Source organism: Chiloscyllium plagiosum, unplaced genomic scaffold, assembly GCF_037043375.1.
Source record: "Chiloscyllium plagiosum isolate Xiang-an unplaced genomic scaffold, Cpla_swu_hap1 HiC_scaffold_42, whole genome shotgun sequence".
Classification (NCBI taxonomy): domain Eukaryota; kingdom Metazoa; phylum Chordata; class Chondrichthyes; order Orectolobiformes; family Hemiscylliidae; genus Chiloscyllium; species Chiloscyllium plagiosum.
In genome coordinates, this window is record NW_028270180.1 from 22754094 (window position 1) to 22773042 (window position 18949).

General features: G+C 44.8%; 1 protein-coding gene across 2 annotated transcripts in view; it reads left to right on the forward strand.

The window, feature by feature from the left end:
• The first annotated feature begins 7291 nt into the window (after positions 1-7291).
• Positions 7292-18949, forward strand: part of LOC122542605 (uncharacterized) — a 44124-nt gene continuing 32466 nt past the window's right edge. For both annotated transcript variants that reach the window (XM_043680564.2, XM_043680567.2), the window contains exons 1-4: positions 7292-7375; positions 9733-10439; positions 17199-17258; positions 18448-18500. In XM_043680564.2, the coding sequence (XP_043536499.2) occupies positions 7357-7375; positions 9733-10439; positions 17199-17258; positions 18448-18500 (839 nt within the window). In that variant the 5' untranslated portion in view covers positions 7292-7356. The remainder of the gene's footprint in view (positions 7376-9732; positions 10440-17198; positions 17259-18447; positions 18501-18949) is intronic.

Here is an 18949-nt window from a genome sequence, read left to right on the forward strand (position 1 = left end):
TTTTATTGAAAATTTAACATATTTTTACAAGTTTACAATTAAAAATTAAATAAATAATAACCAAAATTTAGCAAATAGAAAAAAAGATACCGAGAGATAAAAAAAACTCAACTAACTACTAATCTAACCTACAACTAACCAGAGTGTATGATTAAGTCTCTTACATTATTCAAAGAAGAGAAAAAAAACTGACGGATAACACAGAAATTGGGTAGTGAGATACATGCTCGGAATGTATTAACATCAAATCGTAACAAAACCCGTATTCGTGCGGAATTCCTCTCCCAAGGGGCCCCGGACCAGCCAGATTCGCCATCTCAATTAAATAAAAGCCCTTATTAGGTTGGCCGAAATATCTGTATTTATGTAATTCAGGAAGGACTGCCATATTTTATGGAATAATTCGGTCTTTTGGTGCACCATATTTGTAAGGAAGTCAAGGGGAATACATTCCATGATTAATCTGCGCCAATTCGAAAGTCCAGGGGGGCCCTCAGCCACCCAGTTTACCAAAATATTTTTCCTTGCACAGAAAGAGAGAATAGAAAATAATCTCTTCTCATGCATGTCCAGGGAGGGAAAGTTTGAAAAGCCTAAAAGGAGAGATACAGGGTCCACTCTAATTTCCATTCCTAAGATTTCTGTCAGAGCACTTGCTACTTTAGTCCAATATCTACGGATCTTATGACAGGTCCATAAGCAATGTACAAGAGTGCCCACCTCTATTTTACATTTGGGACACATTGGAGATGCTCCTGCCTTAAATTTTGCTAATCAGTCCGGTGCTATATGGACCCTATGAAGTATCTTCAACTGAATGGCCTGAATTCTGTTGCAGATGGTGATTCTTCTGGCATTTCCCCAAATGTCATTCCACATTTCTATAGAGATTTCCAGTCCCAAACCTGATCCCATGTTTTAAGCAGATTGTCCATATCTTCTGATATTTCATCATGTAATAAATGATAAAGAGTGCTGACCGAAGGTACCCCCATTGGCCATAACACTCTACGTTCTCTGTCTGATTTATAAAGACTACCTAATAGCGTAGTCTTCTTCTGTATGTAATCTCGAATTTGGAAGTATCAAAAGAGATCTCCATTAGGTAATCCAAATTTCTGATGCAGCTGTTCAAAAGACATCAGGACCACTTCCTTAAACAGATCTTCTAAACAGAAGATACCCCTGGATCTCCAGAGTTTGAAAGTGACATCTGTAAGCCCCCACTATCGGAGTATAAGGGGATGTTTTATGTGAATTGCCCTCATTTTGCCGCATTATATTCCAAGCTTTAATTGTGTTTAGTATTATAGGGTTTTTACATTGATCCGTGATGATTTTCCTCTTGTCTGAAAATAAGAGGTTAATAAGTGGGCATTTTACTTGAGAAGCCTTGATGTCCAGCCAGATTGATTGCGGGTCAGACAAGACCAATCAGCTATGTAATAGGGAACTTAACTGATATTTCCTAAAATCTGGGAAATCCAATCCTCCCCTTGCCTGTGGAAGCTGTAGCTTCTTCAGCTTAATGAGGGGCCGTCTATGTTTCCAGATAAAGGTTTCCAATCAGCCATATAATTTACATAGTGCCAGCCTCAGCAGCATCACCGGAAGCATTCTCATAGAGTATAGGAGATGGGGCAGGACATTTCATTTTAATTAGTGCTATTCTACCCAGCCAGGAAATTGGAAGGTCTCCCCATCGCTGGAGGTCCTGCCTTATCCTTTCCAGTGAATGCACAAAGTTAGCCTTGTATAACTGACCAAATACTGCGGTGATAAAAATGCCTAAATATAAGAAACCCTCCAGGGACCACCGAAAGGGAAAGTGGGATCCGTCCGATAGGTGGGATATACCAGCCCATTGGCATAGCCTCCGATTTTGAAAAATTAATTTTATAGCCTGAGAATGCACTAAATGTATTAATCACTTGGATTAAGCGAGGTACGGACATCAAAGGGTTACTGAGGAATAGGAGAACATCATCTGAATAAAGGGTAATTTTATGTTTACCTGTACCAATCCTCGGGGCCGTTATATTAGGATCAGTCCGTATAGCTTCTGCTAGTGGCTCGATTATTAGCGTAAATAGCAATGGTGAGAGAGGACATCCCTGACGGCAGCCCTTACCCACACTGAAGCTATCCGAGTCTAATCATTGGTAATCACAATTGCTTTGGGATCATTATACAGTGTTGAGACCCATTTAGTAAACACCTTTCCAACGCCAAACCTTTCCAATGTGTAAAACAGATATGACCGCTCAACCCTGTCGAATGCCTTTTCCACGTCTATTGAGACTATTACTCCTGGTATCTTTCTTTGATAGCAGGTTTGAATCACATTCAAAACCCTTCTAACATTATTGGATGATCTACAGCCCTTAATAAACCCCGTCTGATCCTCCTTTATGATGTATGGCAATACCCTTTCTAGCCTCAATGCTAACGTTTTAGAGAGGATTTTAAAATCTACATTTAGCAAGGATATTGGTCTGTATAACGCGCAATCTTCTGGGTCCTTTCTGTATGAGTAGTTATACATGTCCATAAGTGGACCAGCCAATAGTCCTGTAAATTCTTTATAGAATTCAGCTTGAAAGCCATCTGGGCCAGGGCCTTACCGCTCTGAAGCTGCCTGATTGTGTCAAGTATTTCTTGGATTGTTAGGGGAACATTCAGGACTGATACCTGTTCCGTAGTTAAGTCTGGAAAGGTCAGGTTTTTAAAAGAAATGACTGCATCCTCCTAGTTCTGTCTTCGCAATCCTGCGATTTATATAAATCAGAATAAAATTTTCTAAAGATTGCATTAATCCTTTTATGACCATGAGGCAGAGTACCCATACTTTTCTTGATAGACGTGATAGTTTGAGGGGCCTTCTTTTTCTTTGCGAGAAATGCTATGTATCTACCAGGTTTATCGCCAAATTCATATGACCTTTGTTTTGCAACTAATATTTCCCTCTTTGCCGTTTGGGTAAGCATGGTGTTCAGACCTGTCCTAATGCCCGTAATCCTTTGCAATTTAATAATAGAAGGTCTATCAGCGTATGCAGTTTCAGCTGCTTTTAAGCGAGCTTCGAGCAGACGCTGTTGTTCTCCCGATCAAACCTCGCGCGTAAGCTTTGATGGTCTCCCACATCATTGATGGGTTGCTAGCCGTACCTGAATTAATTTCTAAAAAACTTTTAAATTCTTGAGAGAAGTACTTTACAAATTTACTATCTTTCATCAGGAAGGGGTCCATACACCAATGCCGGGGGGATGTCTCATTGTTCCTTGCCTTGATTTCCATATATACAGCAGCGTGGTCGGAAATTGCTATACTGCCTATTTTACAGGATGATGTGGAATTTAAAAAAATCGAGAGGGCAAAAAACATATCAATTCTGGTGTGACATTTATGTGGATTGGATTAAAAAGAAAAATCTCTGCCCTATGGATGAAGGCATCTCCACACATCTACTAATCCTAATTCTTTGTTCAAATCCACCAATTGTCTAGATCTGGGAGATACTCCTGCAGTACTCTTGGGAATCCTATATATTTCCAGATCCATAATACAATTAAAATCTCCGCCTATAATTGTATGATGAGCACCGAGAGCCATCAATTTGGAGAAGGCTTCCATTATAAATTTAAAAGGATGTGCCGGGGGGGGCAATACAAATTTAAGATCCCATATTCCTCTCCATTTATAAGGGCTTTAATCAGAATATATCGTCCAGTTTTGTCTTTTATCTGATTTAGGATTTTGAAAGGGAAATTCTTCCAAATAAGAATAACAACTCCCCTGCTTTTTGAGCTAAAAGAAAAAAAAGGCCTGATCAAATCCACCCTGTTATAATTTCAAGTGTTCTTTATCCAATAAGTGTGTCTCCTGTAGGAGAGCTATATCAACCCTTTCTTTCTTGAGGTTTGATAATATTTTCTTCCTTTTTGACTGGTGAATTACTCCCCTTGACATTCCAGGTGCACCATTTAATCGACTGATCAACCATAATCGTCCGGGCAAGTCCGAGACCTCTCGGGAGGGGAAACCTCATCCAAAACATCCCAAGCATAGAGCATATAAAATTCACAAAAATAAAGGCTCTTTAATACACTCACATCAATATAATAAAAAACTATTTCTAAATAAAAAACATATAAAATGTATTTAAATGGAGATTTTCACCCTTGTTCCCAGGGGGTATCACTTCCTTTCCAAAAGTCCATCATATCCTCTCCCAACCAGTGCCCCACCCTTGACCCAGGCGCCCCGCAATAGGATGAAGAAAATTCAAATATACTACAGAGTTAGAGTTAACTGTGAGCACCCTACCTCCCCACCCACACCAATACCTGGATATATTTGATAATGTTAATACCATGTATAAACATATATAACTGTAAAATTACAGCCTCAACAAGTAATAATTAAATATAGTAATACAAAATAACAGGGGAAAACAACCCCGCTCCTAAAAACAGAAATAAAATAGGATAAGGTAACCACCTTCCCCCACCAACATTAACTAGACCCCCCCCCCGGCCTATATATATAAAAAAAAGTGCAGAAAATCGCTAAGTAGAGAACAAATAAACAAACCCCTCTACCCACCCCCCGAAGATAATATTAAACAGTGAGGTAAAGAAAGAGATTAATATAAAAAAAGAGGGATGTAAACCGGAGTTGGGGGGAGAGCAAAACAACATTAATTATCTCTTACAATTTATCTAAGAGAGTCCAAAAATTCCTTGGCCTTTTCCGGTGATCCGAAATTATACACGGACCCTTCATGGTTAAAGCGTAGCGTCGCTGGGTAGCGTAAGGAGTACTGAATATTTAAGTCCCTTAAACACTTCTTCGCTTCGTCAAATGCCTTCCTCTTTTGGACCAGAGCTGGGGAAAAGTCCTGGAATAACATAATCTTGGATCCTTTATAAATCATGGCTTGGCGATCTTTCCCAAGATTTCTGGAAGCTTCTAAGAGCATCTGCCTCTCCTTACAGCTCTGCAGCCGGAACAGGACCGGGCGGGGGCGCTGGTTTGAGCCGGGCCCGTGTATTGCAACCCGGTGGGCCCATTCCACCCTTACCTGGCCTGATCCAGCCTCCAGATTTAAAAGCTGTGGAAGCCACTATTCGAGAAACGCTGTAAAGGAAGGCCCAGCAAACGAATATTCTCTAAGGTCCGGACTCGCTGTTCAAGAGTCTGGACCCGATCCACGGCCGAGTCTGCTATAGTCTCGGAGGTCGCGGCCTTTAGCTTCTCCCCTCCGACCCAGCGTCGATTTCCTTGATGTCTCGGTCGTGCTTTTGTAGCGCAGCCGAGAGTGAGTCCCATCAGCTCCGGGACTCTTCGATGAAGGTGTCGATCTTCGCATCGAGTTTAGAGACTATTTCCATGAGGCTCGCCACCATAGGTACGTCTCCCGGGGCGGCTGCGGACGCCTCTGCTGCAGCTGGGGAGCGTGGGGGAGGGGTTCCTGCTTGCTGAGAACTGCGGGCTCCCTTCCCTTTAGTCATTTTTACTGGAGATTAAATTGTTTAAATTCAGTACTGAGCAACTAATTACATTAAGTAAAAACTATTTTAAATTTTTTGGTGAGTGTGGTGGAGGCGGGTGGCCCACTTTGCCCAAGTCTTGGGAGGAGCACTATAGACTCAGACTTGCTGGGTCACCGCCATCTTGGATCCCACAGGAGTCGGCTTTGATGGGCTCCAGAGGAACAGCGGCATCTTCAGAGGCAGCGTAGCTGCAAAGTTGGTCGGTCGACCTGTGAAGCCTGGAGCAGGACTCTCGCTTCCGCATAGGCCCCTGGCGGTGGCAATGACATGGGCTGGAATCCTGAAGTGGGACACACTTGGTGGCATGGCGTGGGCTGGGAATCCTGGAGTGGGACCTCTAACAGCAGCATGCTGAAGCAGCGGAGAAGGAATTGCTGGACTCTCTTTAAGTTATGGAAGCTTCATCTTCTGCCTTGGATTTCACCATTTTCCTCATTTCCCCTTCTCCACTTTAGCCCAGTTTCAACCTTCCAGTTCGGCACTGCCCTCGTGACCTGTCCACCTTCCTTCCCACCAATTCGATCCACCCTCCTCTCCAATCCATCACCTTTATCCTCACCTCAATTTACCACTTGCACTCTCAGCTACCTTGCCCCCAGCCCCACACCCCCCTCTCCATTTATCTCTTCACCCCCTCAGCTCACAAGCCTCATTCATGTGAAGGGCCCTTGTCTGAAACGTTGATTCTCCTGCTCCTCGGATGCTGCCTGACCTGCTGTGCTTTTCCAGCACCACACTCCCGACTTTTTAAAAAAAATTTCATTCTAAATTAATGCAAATGGTATCTACAGAGGGCAATGTGAAGTGAGTCAAAAAATTTGCATTGGTCATGATGGTCAGATAGTCATCAATTGATATTATTGCTTAAAAATGTGTTGCTGGAAAAGCGCAGCAGGTCAGGCAGCATCAAAGAAGCAGGAGAATCGACGTTTCGGGCATAAGCCCAACCCTAAGGGCTTATGCCCGAAACGTCGATTCTCCTGCTCCTTTGATGCTGCCTGACCTGCTGCGCTTTTCCAGCAACACATTTTTAAGCTCTGATCTCCAGCATTTGCAGTCCTCACTTTCTCCTAATAGATATTATTGGTACTGTTGACATTGATGTTTAAACAGTCAAGTTGGAGACTCTTGACTTTGTAGGTTGATTGAAATTCGTTTGTGCTACTCTTGCTCCAAATTCAGGCGTTCATTTGCACCTTTTCAGCGACAGCATTCTTGATGCTATGGTGCCTATTTAATGGCTGCCACTAACTGCACACAAAGGCATTTATGACAGAGGTAGAGGTCTCATGCCAGCCAATACACCAAATACTATGCAATTCTCCAAAATATTAAAACCACAGCACCTCTTAACAATATTGTCCGGATATCATTTGATAGCTTCGTAATGACTATTGCTCAAGCTGGTGTTTGTTATTAGAAATTAATTTATTTAGAGTTAAAAAAAACTTTTTCAGCTGCCAAGATGGGATTCGAACTCACATCTCAACTTCATGAAACCAGGCTTCAGTCCAACACCTTCACCATCAGGCTGTGGTTGGTGAGGCTGCGCAGGCGCCTTGGCTGGCAATGAGCGCCGCTAGTGCGCAGACGCTTTGGCTGGCGGTGAGCCTTCTGGTGCGCAAGCGTCGCTCATGCGCAGACGCCTTGGCTGGCAGTGACCCACTGGTGCGCAGACGCCTTTGGCTGGCAGAGAGCCACTGGTGCGCAGGCGCCTTGGCCGGTGGAGGGCGCCGCTAGTGCGCAGGCGCCCTGGCTGGCCTGGGGAAGGGTTTGAGGTGAGAGCGGGTCCGTCCCTTTTATGGTTCCGGCTCTGGCAGGTAATTGGCGGCTGCGTATCGGTGACTCGACGCGAATCGCTTCGAACGGGACTCGTCGAGGGAGGGAGTTCGGATGGTGAATTCGTATTAAAATGAAGCGGGGCGGAGGCGGGAATGTGTGAAGCCTGAGGCCTCTCCCGGGGAGGAGGTGGGGGGCTTGGGTGACGGGAGGGGAGGGGAGGGGAGGGGTGTCTAGATTAGAGTGGAGCTGGAAGAGCACAGCAGGTCAGGCAGCATCCGAGAAGCAGGAAAATCGATGTTTCGGGCAAAAGCCCTTCATCAGGAATCAAAGGGGAGGGGTGTCAGGTCCTTGGGTTGGGGGAAGAGGGAAGACCACAAGAGCTGGTGGGTTGGGAGGGGGTCACTGAGCAAGGCCCTCGGGTGGAGAGTTCTGTCACTCAGCTGAGGTATTCTCGGAGCGGGGACGAGGGGGGAGAGGTGGTTCAGAGCTGGGAGTTTGGAGGGGGTTGTTGGGTCACTGAGCTGGGGCTTTAGGTCGGTGAGTAGGGAGTCTGGGGGGCGGGGTGGGGAGGAAGATTGGGTCACTCAGCAGAGGGGGAGGGTTGGATCACTGAGCTGAGGGGGCTTGGCTCACTTTGCTGGGAGTGTTTGGATCACTGGGTTGGAGGTCTACAGGGGGAGTGTTGGGTCGTTGAGCTAGAGGTTTGTGGAGGGGAGAGTTGGGTCATTGAGCTGGGGGAATGTGGACCAGATTACTGGTTCAGGGATGTTATTCGTCTGGGGTCAGTGAGGGAGTTGCCCAAAAGGAATTCAGGCAGACTTTGTGGGGTCTACTGCCAGGAGATTTCTTTGAATACATGCTCTATGAAACTATTCAAAGTCCATCCTTTTTTCTGCTGTGGGCTGATTCCAGCTCATGGATGAAGGGTTTCTTAAGTCACGATGTGAACTCCTTAGTGCACAATGTCTGGAAAAAAAAAATCAGTCTGTTTGAATATGTTATGGCACAACTTTTGCTCAGGTGGTGCATGAATCCAGATTTTCTGACCCAGACATAGGTCACAGCCGCTGCATAAGATCCTCAGTCACTGATATGTTGACAACTTCCAAATTTGAATGATGAGAATCTACCCCCCAAAAAACTTGGCAAAAACTGAATGCTTTGAAACTGCAAAGTGTGGGCATCAATTGTGCAACAGTGTGTTCTGAAGTTTTAATGACCTTGAACATTTGTCAATAAAAGTGCTGCTTATCAGTCATTGCCAAGTGTGCAGTAGACTGTGCCTCTATGTACCTGTGTTTAATAGATGGTAGGACGTGTACAATTGAAGCAAGATGTTTTTTACGAAGTTACCAGTGGGTGAAATATGTTACGTGCTTCTTGGGAGGGTAGTGAAAACAGGTACGATATCAATTCTCAAGAAGCATCTGAACAAGCACTAAAAATGCCAGGGCATTGTAGGCTATGGACTAAGTGCAGGTAATTGAGATTAGTGTAGTTTGGTGTCTGTTTGTTGGTATAGACATTGGGCTGCTGAATGACTCTGTAACTTAGTCCAGACTGTGAGAGACTGGTGAGCTAGCTCTCAGTATTATGTTGGCATCCAGCTGGAATATTTCAGTCTGAAGATTGTGGGTCTCTGTCTCTCTCCACCCTCCCCTCCCCCAAAATATCATGGTTGCAGATCCCATAAAACCCTCCTGTCGTTTTGGTCAAATTACCCTAAGGGTTTGTGTAAAACTGGTTATGGTTGTTGAAAATCATCCATATCACGCCATGGCAATTCACACATTTCACAATTCATATTCCAAAGTTTAACTTATATAGTGAGCAATCATAAATAGTTTGCAGGTTGTGCAAGCTTTGTATAAAATGTCTCAAGTAACCTTTTATCTTCCATTTTTCATGTGCTGTACTTGTTGCTGGTGGGGCCAGCATTTGTTGTCCTACCCTAATTACCAGTTGAGTAGTTTACTAATACACTTCAGAGGGTGGTTAAGAGTCACTCACGTTCCTCTGAGGTCAGATTAGGTCAATAAAGCAGATTTCCTAACCTCAATGTCCTCACAACATTTACCACAGGCTTGGCTTACCAACCCAGTAACATGACTGCAATGTCCCTGTCTCATACTTGTTCCATGTGAACATTTTAATTAGGAGTAGGCTTCCTTGAGCCTTCTGTGCCGCTTGATAAGGTCATGCCTGTTCTGATTACTCAATAGTCCTTTGTCACCTTGCTTATCAGAAATCTAACCAATTCCTGCTCATTGAAGGGAATCAGAGGATGTTGGGCCAGTTGTCTTCCTGAGCCCAATGCCTGACCCTGTACCCTGACCCATACATTCTTGTAGCTGTTACTCCCCACTGACCTCAGGTGCTGTTTTTACCCCCCCAGAACCCAGAATGGAGGTAGATCCCAGCTCAGCAGCTGAAACCAAGACCAGCAACAGTACGGAGAAGACCAGGACCTTTGGCACATCTCAATCAAAACCTAGAAATGCGAATCCGTACCCCCCGGTCTGCCGCTTTTATTCCCGTGGGAGGTACTGCCAGTTTGGACGGAGATGCCGATTTCTGCATGAGTATCTGGAACCACAGGTTAGCCCCAGCGTACCTGCAAACCATAACGATGGCAACGCTGATGACACCTCCCAGTGCCAGGGCAGCACGGAGAGTCCCACTAAGCCTGCAGAGGATCTGGGCCGGCTCCGACCTGGGCCACCCAAGATGCTGGGACCCCGAGAGCGGCCTAAGAGGCCGTGCCGCTACTACCTGTCTGGTTACTGCGCGATGGAAGAACGCTGCCGTTTCTGGCACCCGGAGAAGCAGCCCCCTTTGCGGGACTGCGTGGGGCCCGAAGCTGCCCGGGTCAGCCCTCGGCCAGTGGGCCCACTAATCCGTCCACCCGTCCCCCGCCCTGCTGTGGTCAAGGATGAGGTCAAGCTGACAGAGCTGACCCAGGAAGTTGCCCGGCAATTACGGGAGACCGAGATCAGCCAGCTGATGAAGCGCTTCCCCAAGGAGCAGCTGATTATTCAGGAGAGCGAAAGTGGAAAGCAGACCTATTACCGCATCGTGGTGGAGCCCACAGACCCAGAATGGGTAGGTTCTGGTGCCTTGGGGGAGGGATAGGCAAGTGAAAAGCTCCTATACTGTCAGAATGAGCAGGTAAAGTGTCTGACAAGTTTCAGCATGGAGTGTACAGTGCGCAAGCTGCTCCTCACTGGCACTGAAACAAAAACAGTGCCAGCGAGCTGGAAATCTTAAACAAAAACAGAAATTCCTGGAGAAACTAAGCAACCCAGGCAGCATCTGGGCAGCATGCTGGCTCAGTGGTTAGCACTTATGCCTCACAGCACCAGAGACCTGAGTTCGATTCCAACCTCAACCGATAGTGTAAACTCCATACAGGCATTCTCTCTGTGTCTGCATGGGTTTACTCCAGGTATCCAGTTTCCTCCCACAGTCCAAAGATGTGCAGGTCAGGTGAATTGGCCATACTAAATTGCTCATAGTGTTAGGTGCGTAAATATAGGGTAGGGGAATCGATCTGGGTGGGTTACTTTTAGGTGGATAGGTGTGGACTTGTTGGGCCAAATGGCCTGTTTCCATACTGTAGGGAATCTAATCTGATCTAATCATCTGTGGAGAGAGAGAGAGAGAGGGTTAACATTGAGGCCAGTTCTGAAGAACGGCTACTGAACTTGAAACATTAACTTTGCTTCACTCTCCACTGATGCTGCCAGACCTGCTGAATATCCCCAGTGATTTTTGCTCCTTGCTGGAGTTCCTTTGCTCCATGAGCTTTCTCATACTTCGTTTCACCCTATCAGCAATTTTTCTGTTTCTTGTACATCCCCTGTTATTCATCCACCTTATTCATCCACTTCAGTTTGTAACATACAGCTCAGAAATTGGCCAGGAGAAAGTGAGGACTGCAGATGTTGGAGATCAGAGTCAAAATGTGTGGTGCTGGAAAAGCACAGCCGGTCAGGCAGCATCCGAGGAGCAGGAGAGTCGACATTTCGGGCATAAGCCACATTCCTGATGAAGGACTTATGCCTGAAACATCGATTCTCCTGCTCCTCGGATGCTGCCTCACCTGCTATGCTTTTCCAGCGCTACACTTTTTGACTCAGAAAATGGCCATTCTGCCCATCCAGTTTGGGTGTTGGCATTTTCACAGAACTCTTCCATTTGTTCCTCGTCCCTTCTCTGTTTGCATATCCCTAACCATGTTTCCATCAGCATTACAACCTTGTCACTGAGAGCAGGTTTCTAAAACCAAGTCAGGAATTCAAAGGATAGACACAGTGATGTTTCAGCTGTTACAAGGTTCTGATAAAGCTTCGACTGTCTTCAGTTCTGGTTACTACCTATCAGGAGGACTAATGGGATATTGTAAAGATTTATCAGAAGGATACTAGGGTTACATGATGATCAAATGATTCATAATATCAGTAGAGAGGAAGGAATTTCCTCAGGCAGAGGAATCGAGTGCAAAGAGCTGCAATTTAAAATTTTGGGGGTGAAATCATGAAGCAGATTTCCATACCAGAGTATCAGAATTTTGAATTCTGTCTTCCAAATTGTAATGGATACAGGGGAATAATTATAACTTCGGTGTTTGGGATGTTGAGGCATTGTTTCTTGTTAGGTTAAAGTGACAGGTGAGATGAAGCAAAGAGAGGGAAATAGAACCTGATCAGCCCCACATTGATAGAGTCAATCTTATGGATTGCTGCAGTGCTGCCCAAGATTCTGACACTGCAGCAAAACGCAAAGTCAACTCGTCACCCATTCTGGTTTCCCGTCCTCATGTTTAAGAGCCTTTCCCGTGTTTGGGCACAGTTCCATCTATCTTCTTTCGTTGGATGAGGACATAATTGGCATGGCCAGCACTTGGTGCCTGTCTCCAGTCACCCTTTAATTGAGTGGCCTGTTTGGCCAACAGAGGGCAATTTAAAGTCAGCTCCATTGCTAAGAGTCTTGTGTCTCTCAGACCGGGTAAGAACGTATGAAATAGGGGCAGGAGTAGGCCATCTGGCTGTCAGGGCTGATAATTTTTTTGTGGACTCACTTCACTTATCCATCCACTTAACCCTTAATTCCTTTACCGTTCAAAAACAATCTGTCTTTGTCTTAAAGCCATTCAATGAAGTAGCCTCAACCAGGCAGGGAATTCCACAGATTCACAACCCTTTGGGTGAAGCTGCTCTTCTTCGAGCAGCTCCCCCTTATTTTGAGGCTATGTCCCCTAGTTTTGGTTTCAGTGGAAACAACCTCCCTGCTTCAATCTTATCTATTTCCTTCATAATTTTATCTCTTTCTATAATGACAGCAGGATTCCTATGTTAAAGGATATTCCTGAATCAAATGAGCTTAGGCACAATTGATAATGTGTTTCGCCATCACGGAGACGAGCTTTCAGTTGCAGATTTTATTCATTAAATTTAAAATCCACTCGTGATCCTGGTGGCCTTTGAACCCAATAGACTATGGATTATAAGATTACATCACTGCCCTCCCTCTTTCCCAGTGGGACCTTCAGCATTAGGTATTGGCAGTCTGTGGAATGATCATGGCTGATGTTCAGTGTTCCTCTCCCTTGATCTTTCCTGGTTTACCCCTACTCACCACTGCCATCGCTGCTGCCACCACCAAGGGAACAGTATTGCTTGCAGTGGCTCTACCTTTGTCCCAATTCCGATCAAATAATTCAGCACAGATGGCCAACTATTCCCCAGATTGTAACTTGACACTTTACTGCAGAGGACTCCGGTGTATCATGTTGCCACCAAGTCCCTTTCACCACTCCCTCTAATCTGGCTTCCAGTCTGCCATCAGGCCATACAATTGGAGCCCTTGTGTCTCAGAAAATGATTAGATATGATGCAGAATGGGACCATTTGCTCATTGTGACTGTGCTGGCTCTCTGCAAAATTAGTCCACCTCATTTTAGTTCCAGATATCATCCCTGTCACCCTGCATATTTTTGCTTTTTCAGATAATGACTCGGTTCCCTTTTTGAAAGTTTCGATTGACTCTTCCTTCAATATGCTCTCAATCAGTACATTCCAGACTCTAAACACTTGTTACTTTTGATACTTTCCCTAAACCTGTGCTTGCTGGCTCTCAATTCTTCTACCAATGGTAAATGTTTCTACCTGTCTACTCTGTACAGACCTCTCATGACTTTGAACCTTTCTATCAAATCTCCTCTATCCTTTTCACAAAGGAGCTTCTGTACATAAGTGGGGTCCTACATTCCTGGAATGAATCTTATGAATCTGTTCCTTCAATCCTTATAGAATTGTACCCTGTATTTTGTACTGTCTCCTTGTATTTTTCTCACCAAAATGAATCGTTCACACTTGTTGGCATTAAATTACATTCCATGCTTGTCTGCCCCTTCCTCCAGCTGTCTTGTATCCTTTGATTTTCCACATTATCATTTGCATGGTTCGCAATATTTTAAGTTTTGAATCCTCTGCGAATTTTGAGATTGTTTCTTGGGTTTTTGATATACATACATAGGTTCTCGCAAAGGTTTGTAGCTCAGGTTGTAGATGTGGTTGTAGGTTACCTCCCTCAGCTGGCGAGCTGTCATGAAAATGGTTTCTCACTATGCTGGGTAACATCACCAGTGTGACCTCCGTGAAGTATTGTTCCACTCTGCTTGATATTTAAGGTTAAGGTATCACTTCCAGCTTCCCTTTGCAGTGGTTTGTATATGGGATCCATCTCAACATGCGGGTTGAAAAGCAGGCTTCTAAGAATTTCCCTGATTGTCTCTGTTCAGCTTGTCTTAGGATGATTACGTTGTCCCAGTCAAGTTGCTGGTCCTTTTTGACTGTGTGTACTGAGATGACCGAAGATCGCTGCTAGTTGGTGTCCATCTATCCGGATTGCCAGTCTGGCTGATGTAATGTCATGATAGAATGAAGCATCAATGGAGAATTATAACCAAAGTATAAAGGAAGACCATCCTCAACTACAACGGCAACCACCCCAATGTGTTTAAATGAGCTACTACACACTTCAACACACCAGAACTATGCAGGAGTGAGGCAGAACACCTATACAAGGCCTTCACAAACAGTGGATCACCCACCAGCTTCATCCCCCCGACGCCTATTGGATAGACAACACCAAAAGGGCCCCAGTACACTGGTCATCCTACCCTTTATCAAGAACATTTCAGAAATATCAACCAGTCATGACCACTAGGAATCATGACAGCACACTAATCCACAGCCACACTATGCCAACTACTCACAAGAATGAAAGACCCCATACCTATAACATGCTGGACCAACATTAGGAACAAAATTCCATGCAATGACTGCAGTCTAGAGGCTGGAAGAACGCATGCAGGAGCATTAGGAGGCGCAGAAGCCGACATTTCGGGAGTAACCCTTGTTCAGGTTACAGTGGCCCTGAAGAAGGGTTATACCCAAAACATCGATTTCTGCACCCTCTGATACAGCCTGGCTTGCTGTGGTCCTCCAGCACCACACTCTTGACTCTTCCAGCCTCCTGCCTGTCTACAAACACTACATCGGCCAGACTGGATGAAAACTAGCAATCCGGATACACAGGCACCAGCAAAACAGCACGACCACTTCTCCTTCATCTCAGTACACGCAGACAGAGAATCAGCAATCTGGGACAACATAATCATCCTAGGACAAGCTGAACAGAGATGTGCAAGGAAATTCTTAGAAACCTGGTTTTCAACCCGCAATGCCATCGATAAGCATGTTGATATGGGTCCCATATACAAGCCACTGCAAAGGGAAACTGGAAGTGAAACCACCCACCTTAACAGACCGGGGCATATAAATATCAAGCAAAGTAGAACAACACTTCATGGAGGTCACAGGGTAAGGAAACATTTTCATGGCCACCCACTAACCCGGAGAAGTAACCTACAACCACATTTACATAATATACCAGGAACAACGGGTGCTAAAACTGACCCAGGAGTACTGCACTACAAACATTCCTGCATCCAACACAAAACATTCATCTGTACTCTGTTTCCTGTCACTTAACCCATTTCATATCCAGCATTCCAAGGTCCCTTTTATTCCATAAGTTAAAGTTTTGCTGTGGTTCTGTTCGCCGAGCTGGGAATTTGTGTTGCAGACGTTTCGTCCCCTGTCTAGGTGACATCCTCAGTGCTTGGGAGCCTCCTGTGAAGCACTTCTGTGATCTTTCTTCCGGCATTTGTAGTGGTTTGAATCTGCCGCTTCCAGTTGTCAGTTCCAGCTGTCCGCTGCAGTGGCTGGTATATTTGGTCCAGTTCGATGTGCTTATTGATTGAATCAGTTGATTGAACTCTACTATTATAGGACAAGCCAAACAGAGAACAGCCAGGGAATTCCTAGAGGCATGGCACTCATCCACAGATTCAATCAACAAGCACATCAACCTGGACCCAATATACCGGCCACTGCAACGGACAGCTGGAACTGACAACTGGAAGCGGCAGATTCAAACCACTATAAATGCTGGAGGAAAGATCACAGAAGCGTTTCACAGGAGGCTCCCAAGCACTGAGGATGTCACCTAGACTGGGGACGAAACGTCTGCAACACAAATTCCCAGCTCGGCGAACAGAACCACAACAACGAGCACCCGAGCTACAAATCTTCTCACAAACTTTAAAGTTTTGCCTCACAAGTCTATCATATGGCACTTCAAGTACCTTCTGGAAGTACCAGGTATGTCACAGTGATATCGTAACTTTCATCAGCCCTCTTTTACCTCATCAAAAATGTCAAACACGATTTTGTCTTATCAATCCAAGCTGGCTATTTTTAACTAAGCTGCATTTGTTCATTGAGACTATTAGTTTAGTTCAGAATCCTGATTTCTACCATCTTCCCCTCTCCAAGGTTAAACTGATTAGCCTGAAGTTTCTGGGCTTGGTTTTGAACATGGATCTCCTTCACGCTTTTTACAGTCTTGGATGGTAGCTCCTAAATGTTCCAGCTCTGTGTTTAAGTTTCAGTTCACTGTCTGTATATTCATGGCCCTGTCTAAAGTGTCTCCAGCACTTTGTGTACCCTCCCTTTTATTATTGAGGTGCCAACTCTTGTTGACGCTAATGCACCAACAGTATAGAACACTGATGGTGTTAGTAACTTTCTGCCAGCTGCTAGAACTTCATGCTGATTTCGGTGAGGTCTGTGGCTCCTTGCCTGGCCTGGAGATTGCTTGTGTAAAACCTGGGCTCTTCATTGAGCTCTCGTTCCTTATCAGTGACCCCATCCTACTCTTCAAATGTTGCCTCACCTCTTACTCGCCCTGTCTGCTGCTGAACGTTGAGTTCCAGTATTCTCTTTGATCAGGCCCTTACTTCTCATAATCTCCACAGTCCAAGATTCCCCTTCCCCTACACTGTCTCCCACTTCTTTAAAAAAAAACCCACATTTGGTCATCTTTCAGTTCCACTTCCTCTCTACCATAACCCTGCCCCACCTATTTTGTTCTTGTCCCAACCGCTCGCTCCTTGTTCTTATTTCACTTTGCAGCTGCAGCCTTCTCTTCAAGGACTTTTTCTCCAAACATCCATCTTCAATTCACACTTGCCCACTCTCCTGAGTCACCTTACTCTCTCGACCGCATCATTGCTACTCAGGACCTCCACTTTGAAATCCTCACCCTCTGTAACACTCTTCTAAAACCACTTCAGCTTTAAGAAGCTCCTAATAGTCTGACGCCTTACTAAATCTAGAATTTCCCCATCATCACCCAGATGCCCCCACCTTCTCTGAAATGCTGTCATCTGTTGATTTTGTTACTTACCTGACATTGTAAAACCTGGTTCTTGTTTGTCTTTATCTGTTGCAGCCGTTTGATTTGAAGGAGATGGATATTCAGATCTGCTTCCCAGATGAATACCCTTTGGAGGTAAGAGGTAATAATCCTCCCTGCACAATTGTTTCTTTGTTCGATGTCAGTTTGTTTGCACAAGTATTGCATGTGTTTAGGCTGAGTAAGAGAAAACCAATCTGACCGAAGAGGTTTTAAAATAAGGTTGTAACAGCAATTAGACAGCTGCATTCCTCTGGTTACTGCTGGTGTCTTAATTCTCATCCCGTGCTGTCAATGTGCTCCATGTTGACTGTGCAAATGGGCAAAAAGAGGTCGTCAAGTTAGAATTCACAATTGGCAACTAAAAACACACATGCGTTAAAATGTCAGCAGTGGTAACATCTCACTTTTCAAAACAATTTATGGCCTCCCTTCTCACTAACTCTGTGCATTTCTCCCATCTCCACAGCACTCTGAACTTCTCCAGTTCCAATCTGTTGCACATCAGGTCAACTGTGATCTCAGTGAATGGCAAAGCAGGCTTGAAGGACCATATGGCCTGTTTCCCCCTAATTCGTATGTTTGTTTCCCCAGTTTTCATCACTCCATTATTGATGGCTATTCTATCAATTACTAGCTTCCGAGCTCTGAATTCCACCCCCTCGAACCTGTCTGACTCTCCACTTCTCTCTCCAGTCCTTTGAGGCGCACCTTAAAGTGTTTTCTTTGACTAATCTTATGTTTTGGACAGGTGGGGTGTTGTGTCTGTGCGCGTGCCTGTGTGTGTGTGCGCGGCCTGTGACAATTGCCAGTTGGAGCTTGTGACCTCACTGGGAGTCCTCATTCTCACTTTTAGAAGCTCTGGCCTAAATTGAACAACTTTTCCCCTTGCCTAGGCAACAGACAAATGAGTGGAAAGACAGATGGCCTGAAGATCTATTCCCAGTCCCCCATTCCTATGTTTGTAACAATATCCTTGTCAATAACTGACACCAACTCACCAGTCTGGATCAGAGTGCATCTGATACAGGAAATGGAAGGGGAACACCATAAGTTAAAGGCTGTTATGATGCATTGTGAGAAATTGCTTGATGTCAACAAGTGTTGAGTTTTGACTTCTAACCTGTATGCATAGTACGTGGTTCTGGAAAATCCCAGATACTGAAGTGTTTCTCCACTGATATTTCATACTGCGAGAATGGGAAGTAGTATCCCTAATAAATGTTAGTTTTCCCATCTGTCGCACTTGGATACGTGAACCTTTGTGTTTTTCTCTAATTCTAAGGTGTTCACTGTGGAAATCCCTGAGGATCAGGAGCTACCAGTGTCTATGGGAAGGTAAGAAAGGAAGTCGAGGAAAAGATGAACTCTCCCACCTGGCATAATGATGTTGACTGGATGTTCACTGTGTTTAAATTTCCACTGTCTCCAAAGACCAGTTGAAATTGAACCTATATGATTGATTCAAAACTTGGGCTGTGAATCGACATATAGGAATGAAAGCAATATTTTTAATTGTGTAACAGCAGAAGATTTGGCAGCACTGAATTCTATGCAATGTATTGTGCTGAATATGAACCTTTGCATCTGGGAGATTTTTCTCCCTTTCTTTGTCCTCTGCGCCCACAACCTACTCTCGCACAGTGCTATTCCATCTGTGTCTATGGCTCAGGGACCCTGATTGCCTCTCCCTTTGTCCAGGATTCCATTTGGTTTCTCTCTCAGAATAACAAGGAAGTCAGGGTATGGGCATCAGCTCATATCCCATAGTTACTGAGAAGATCAAT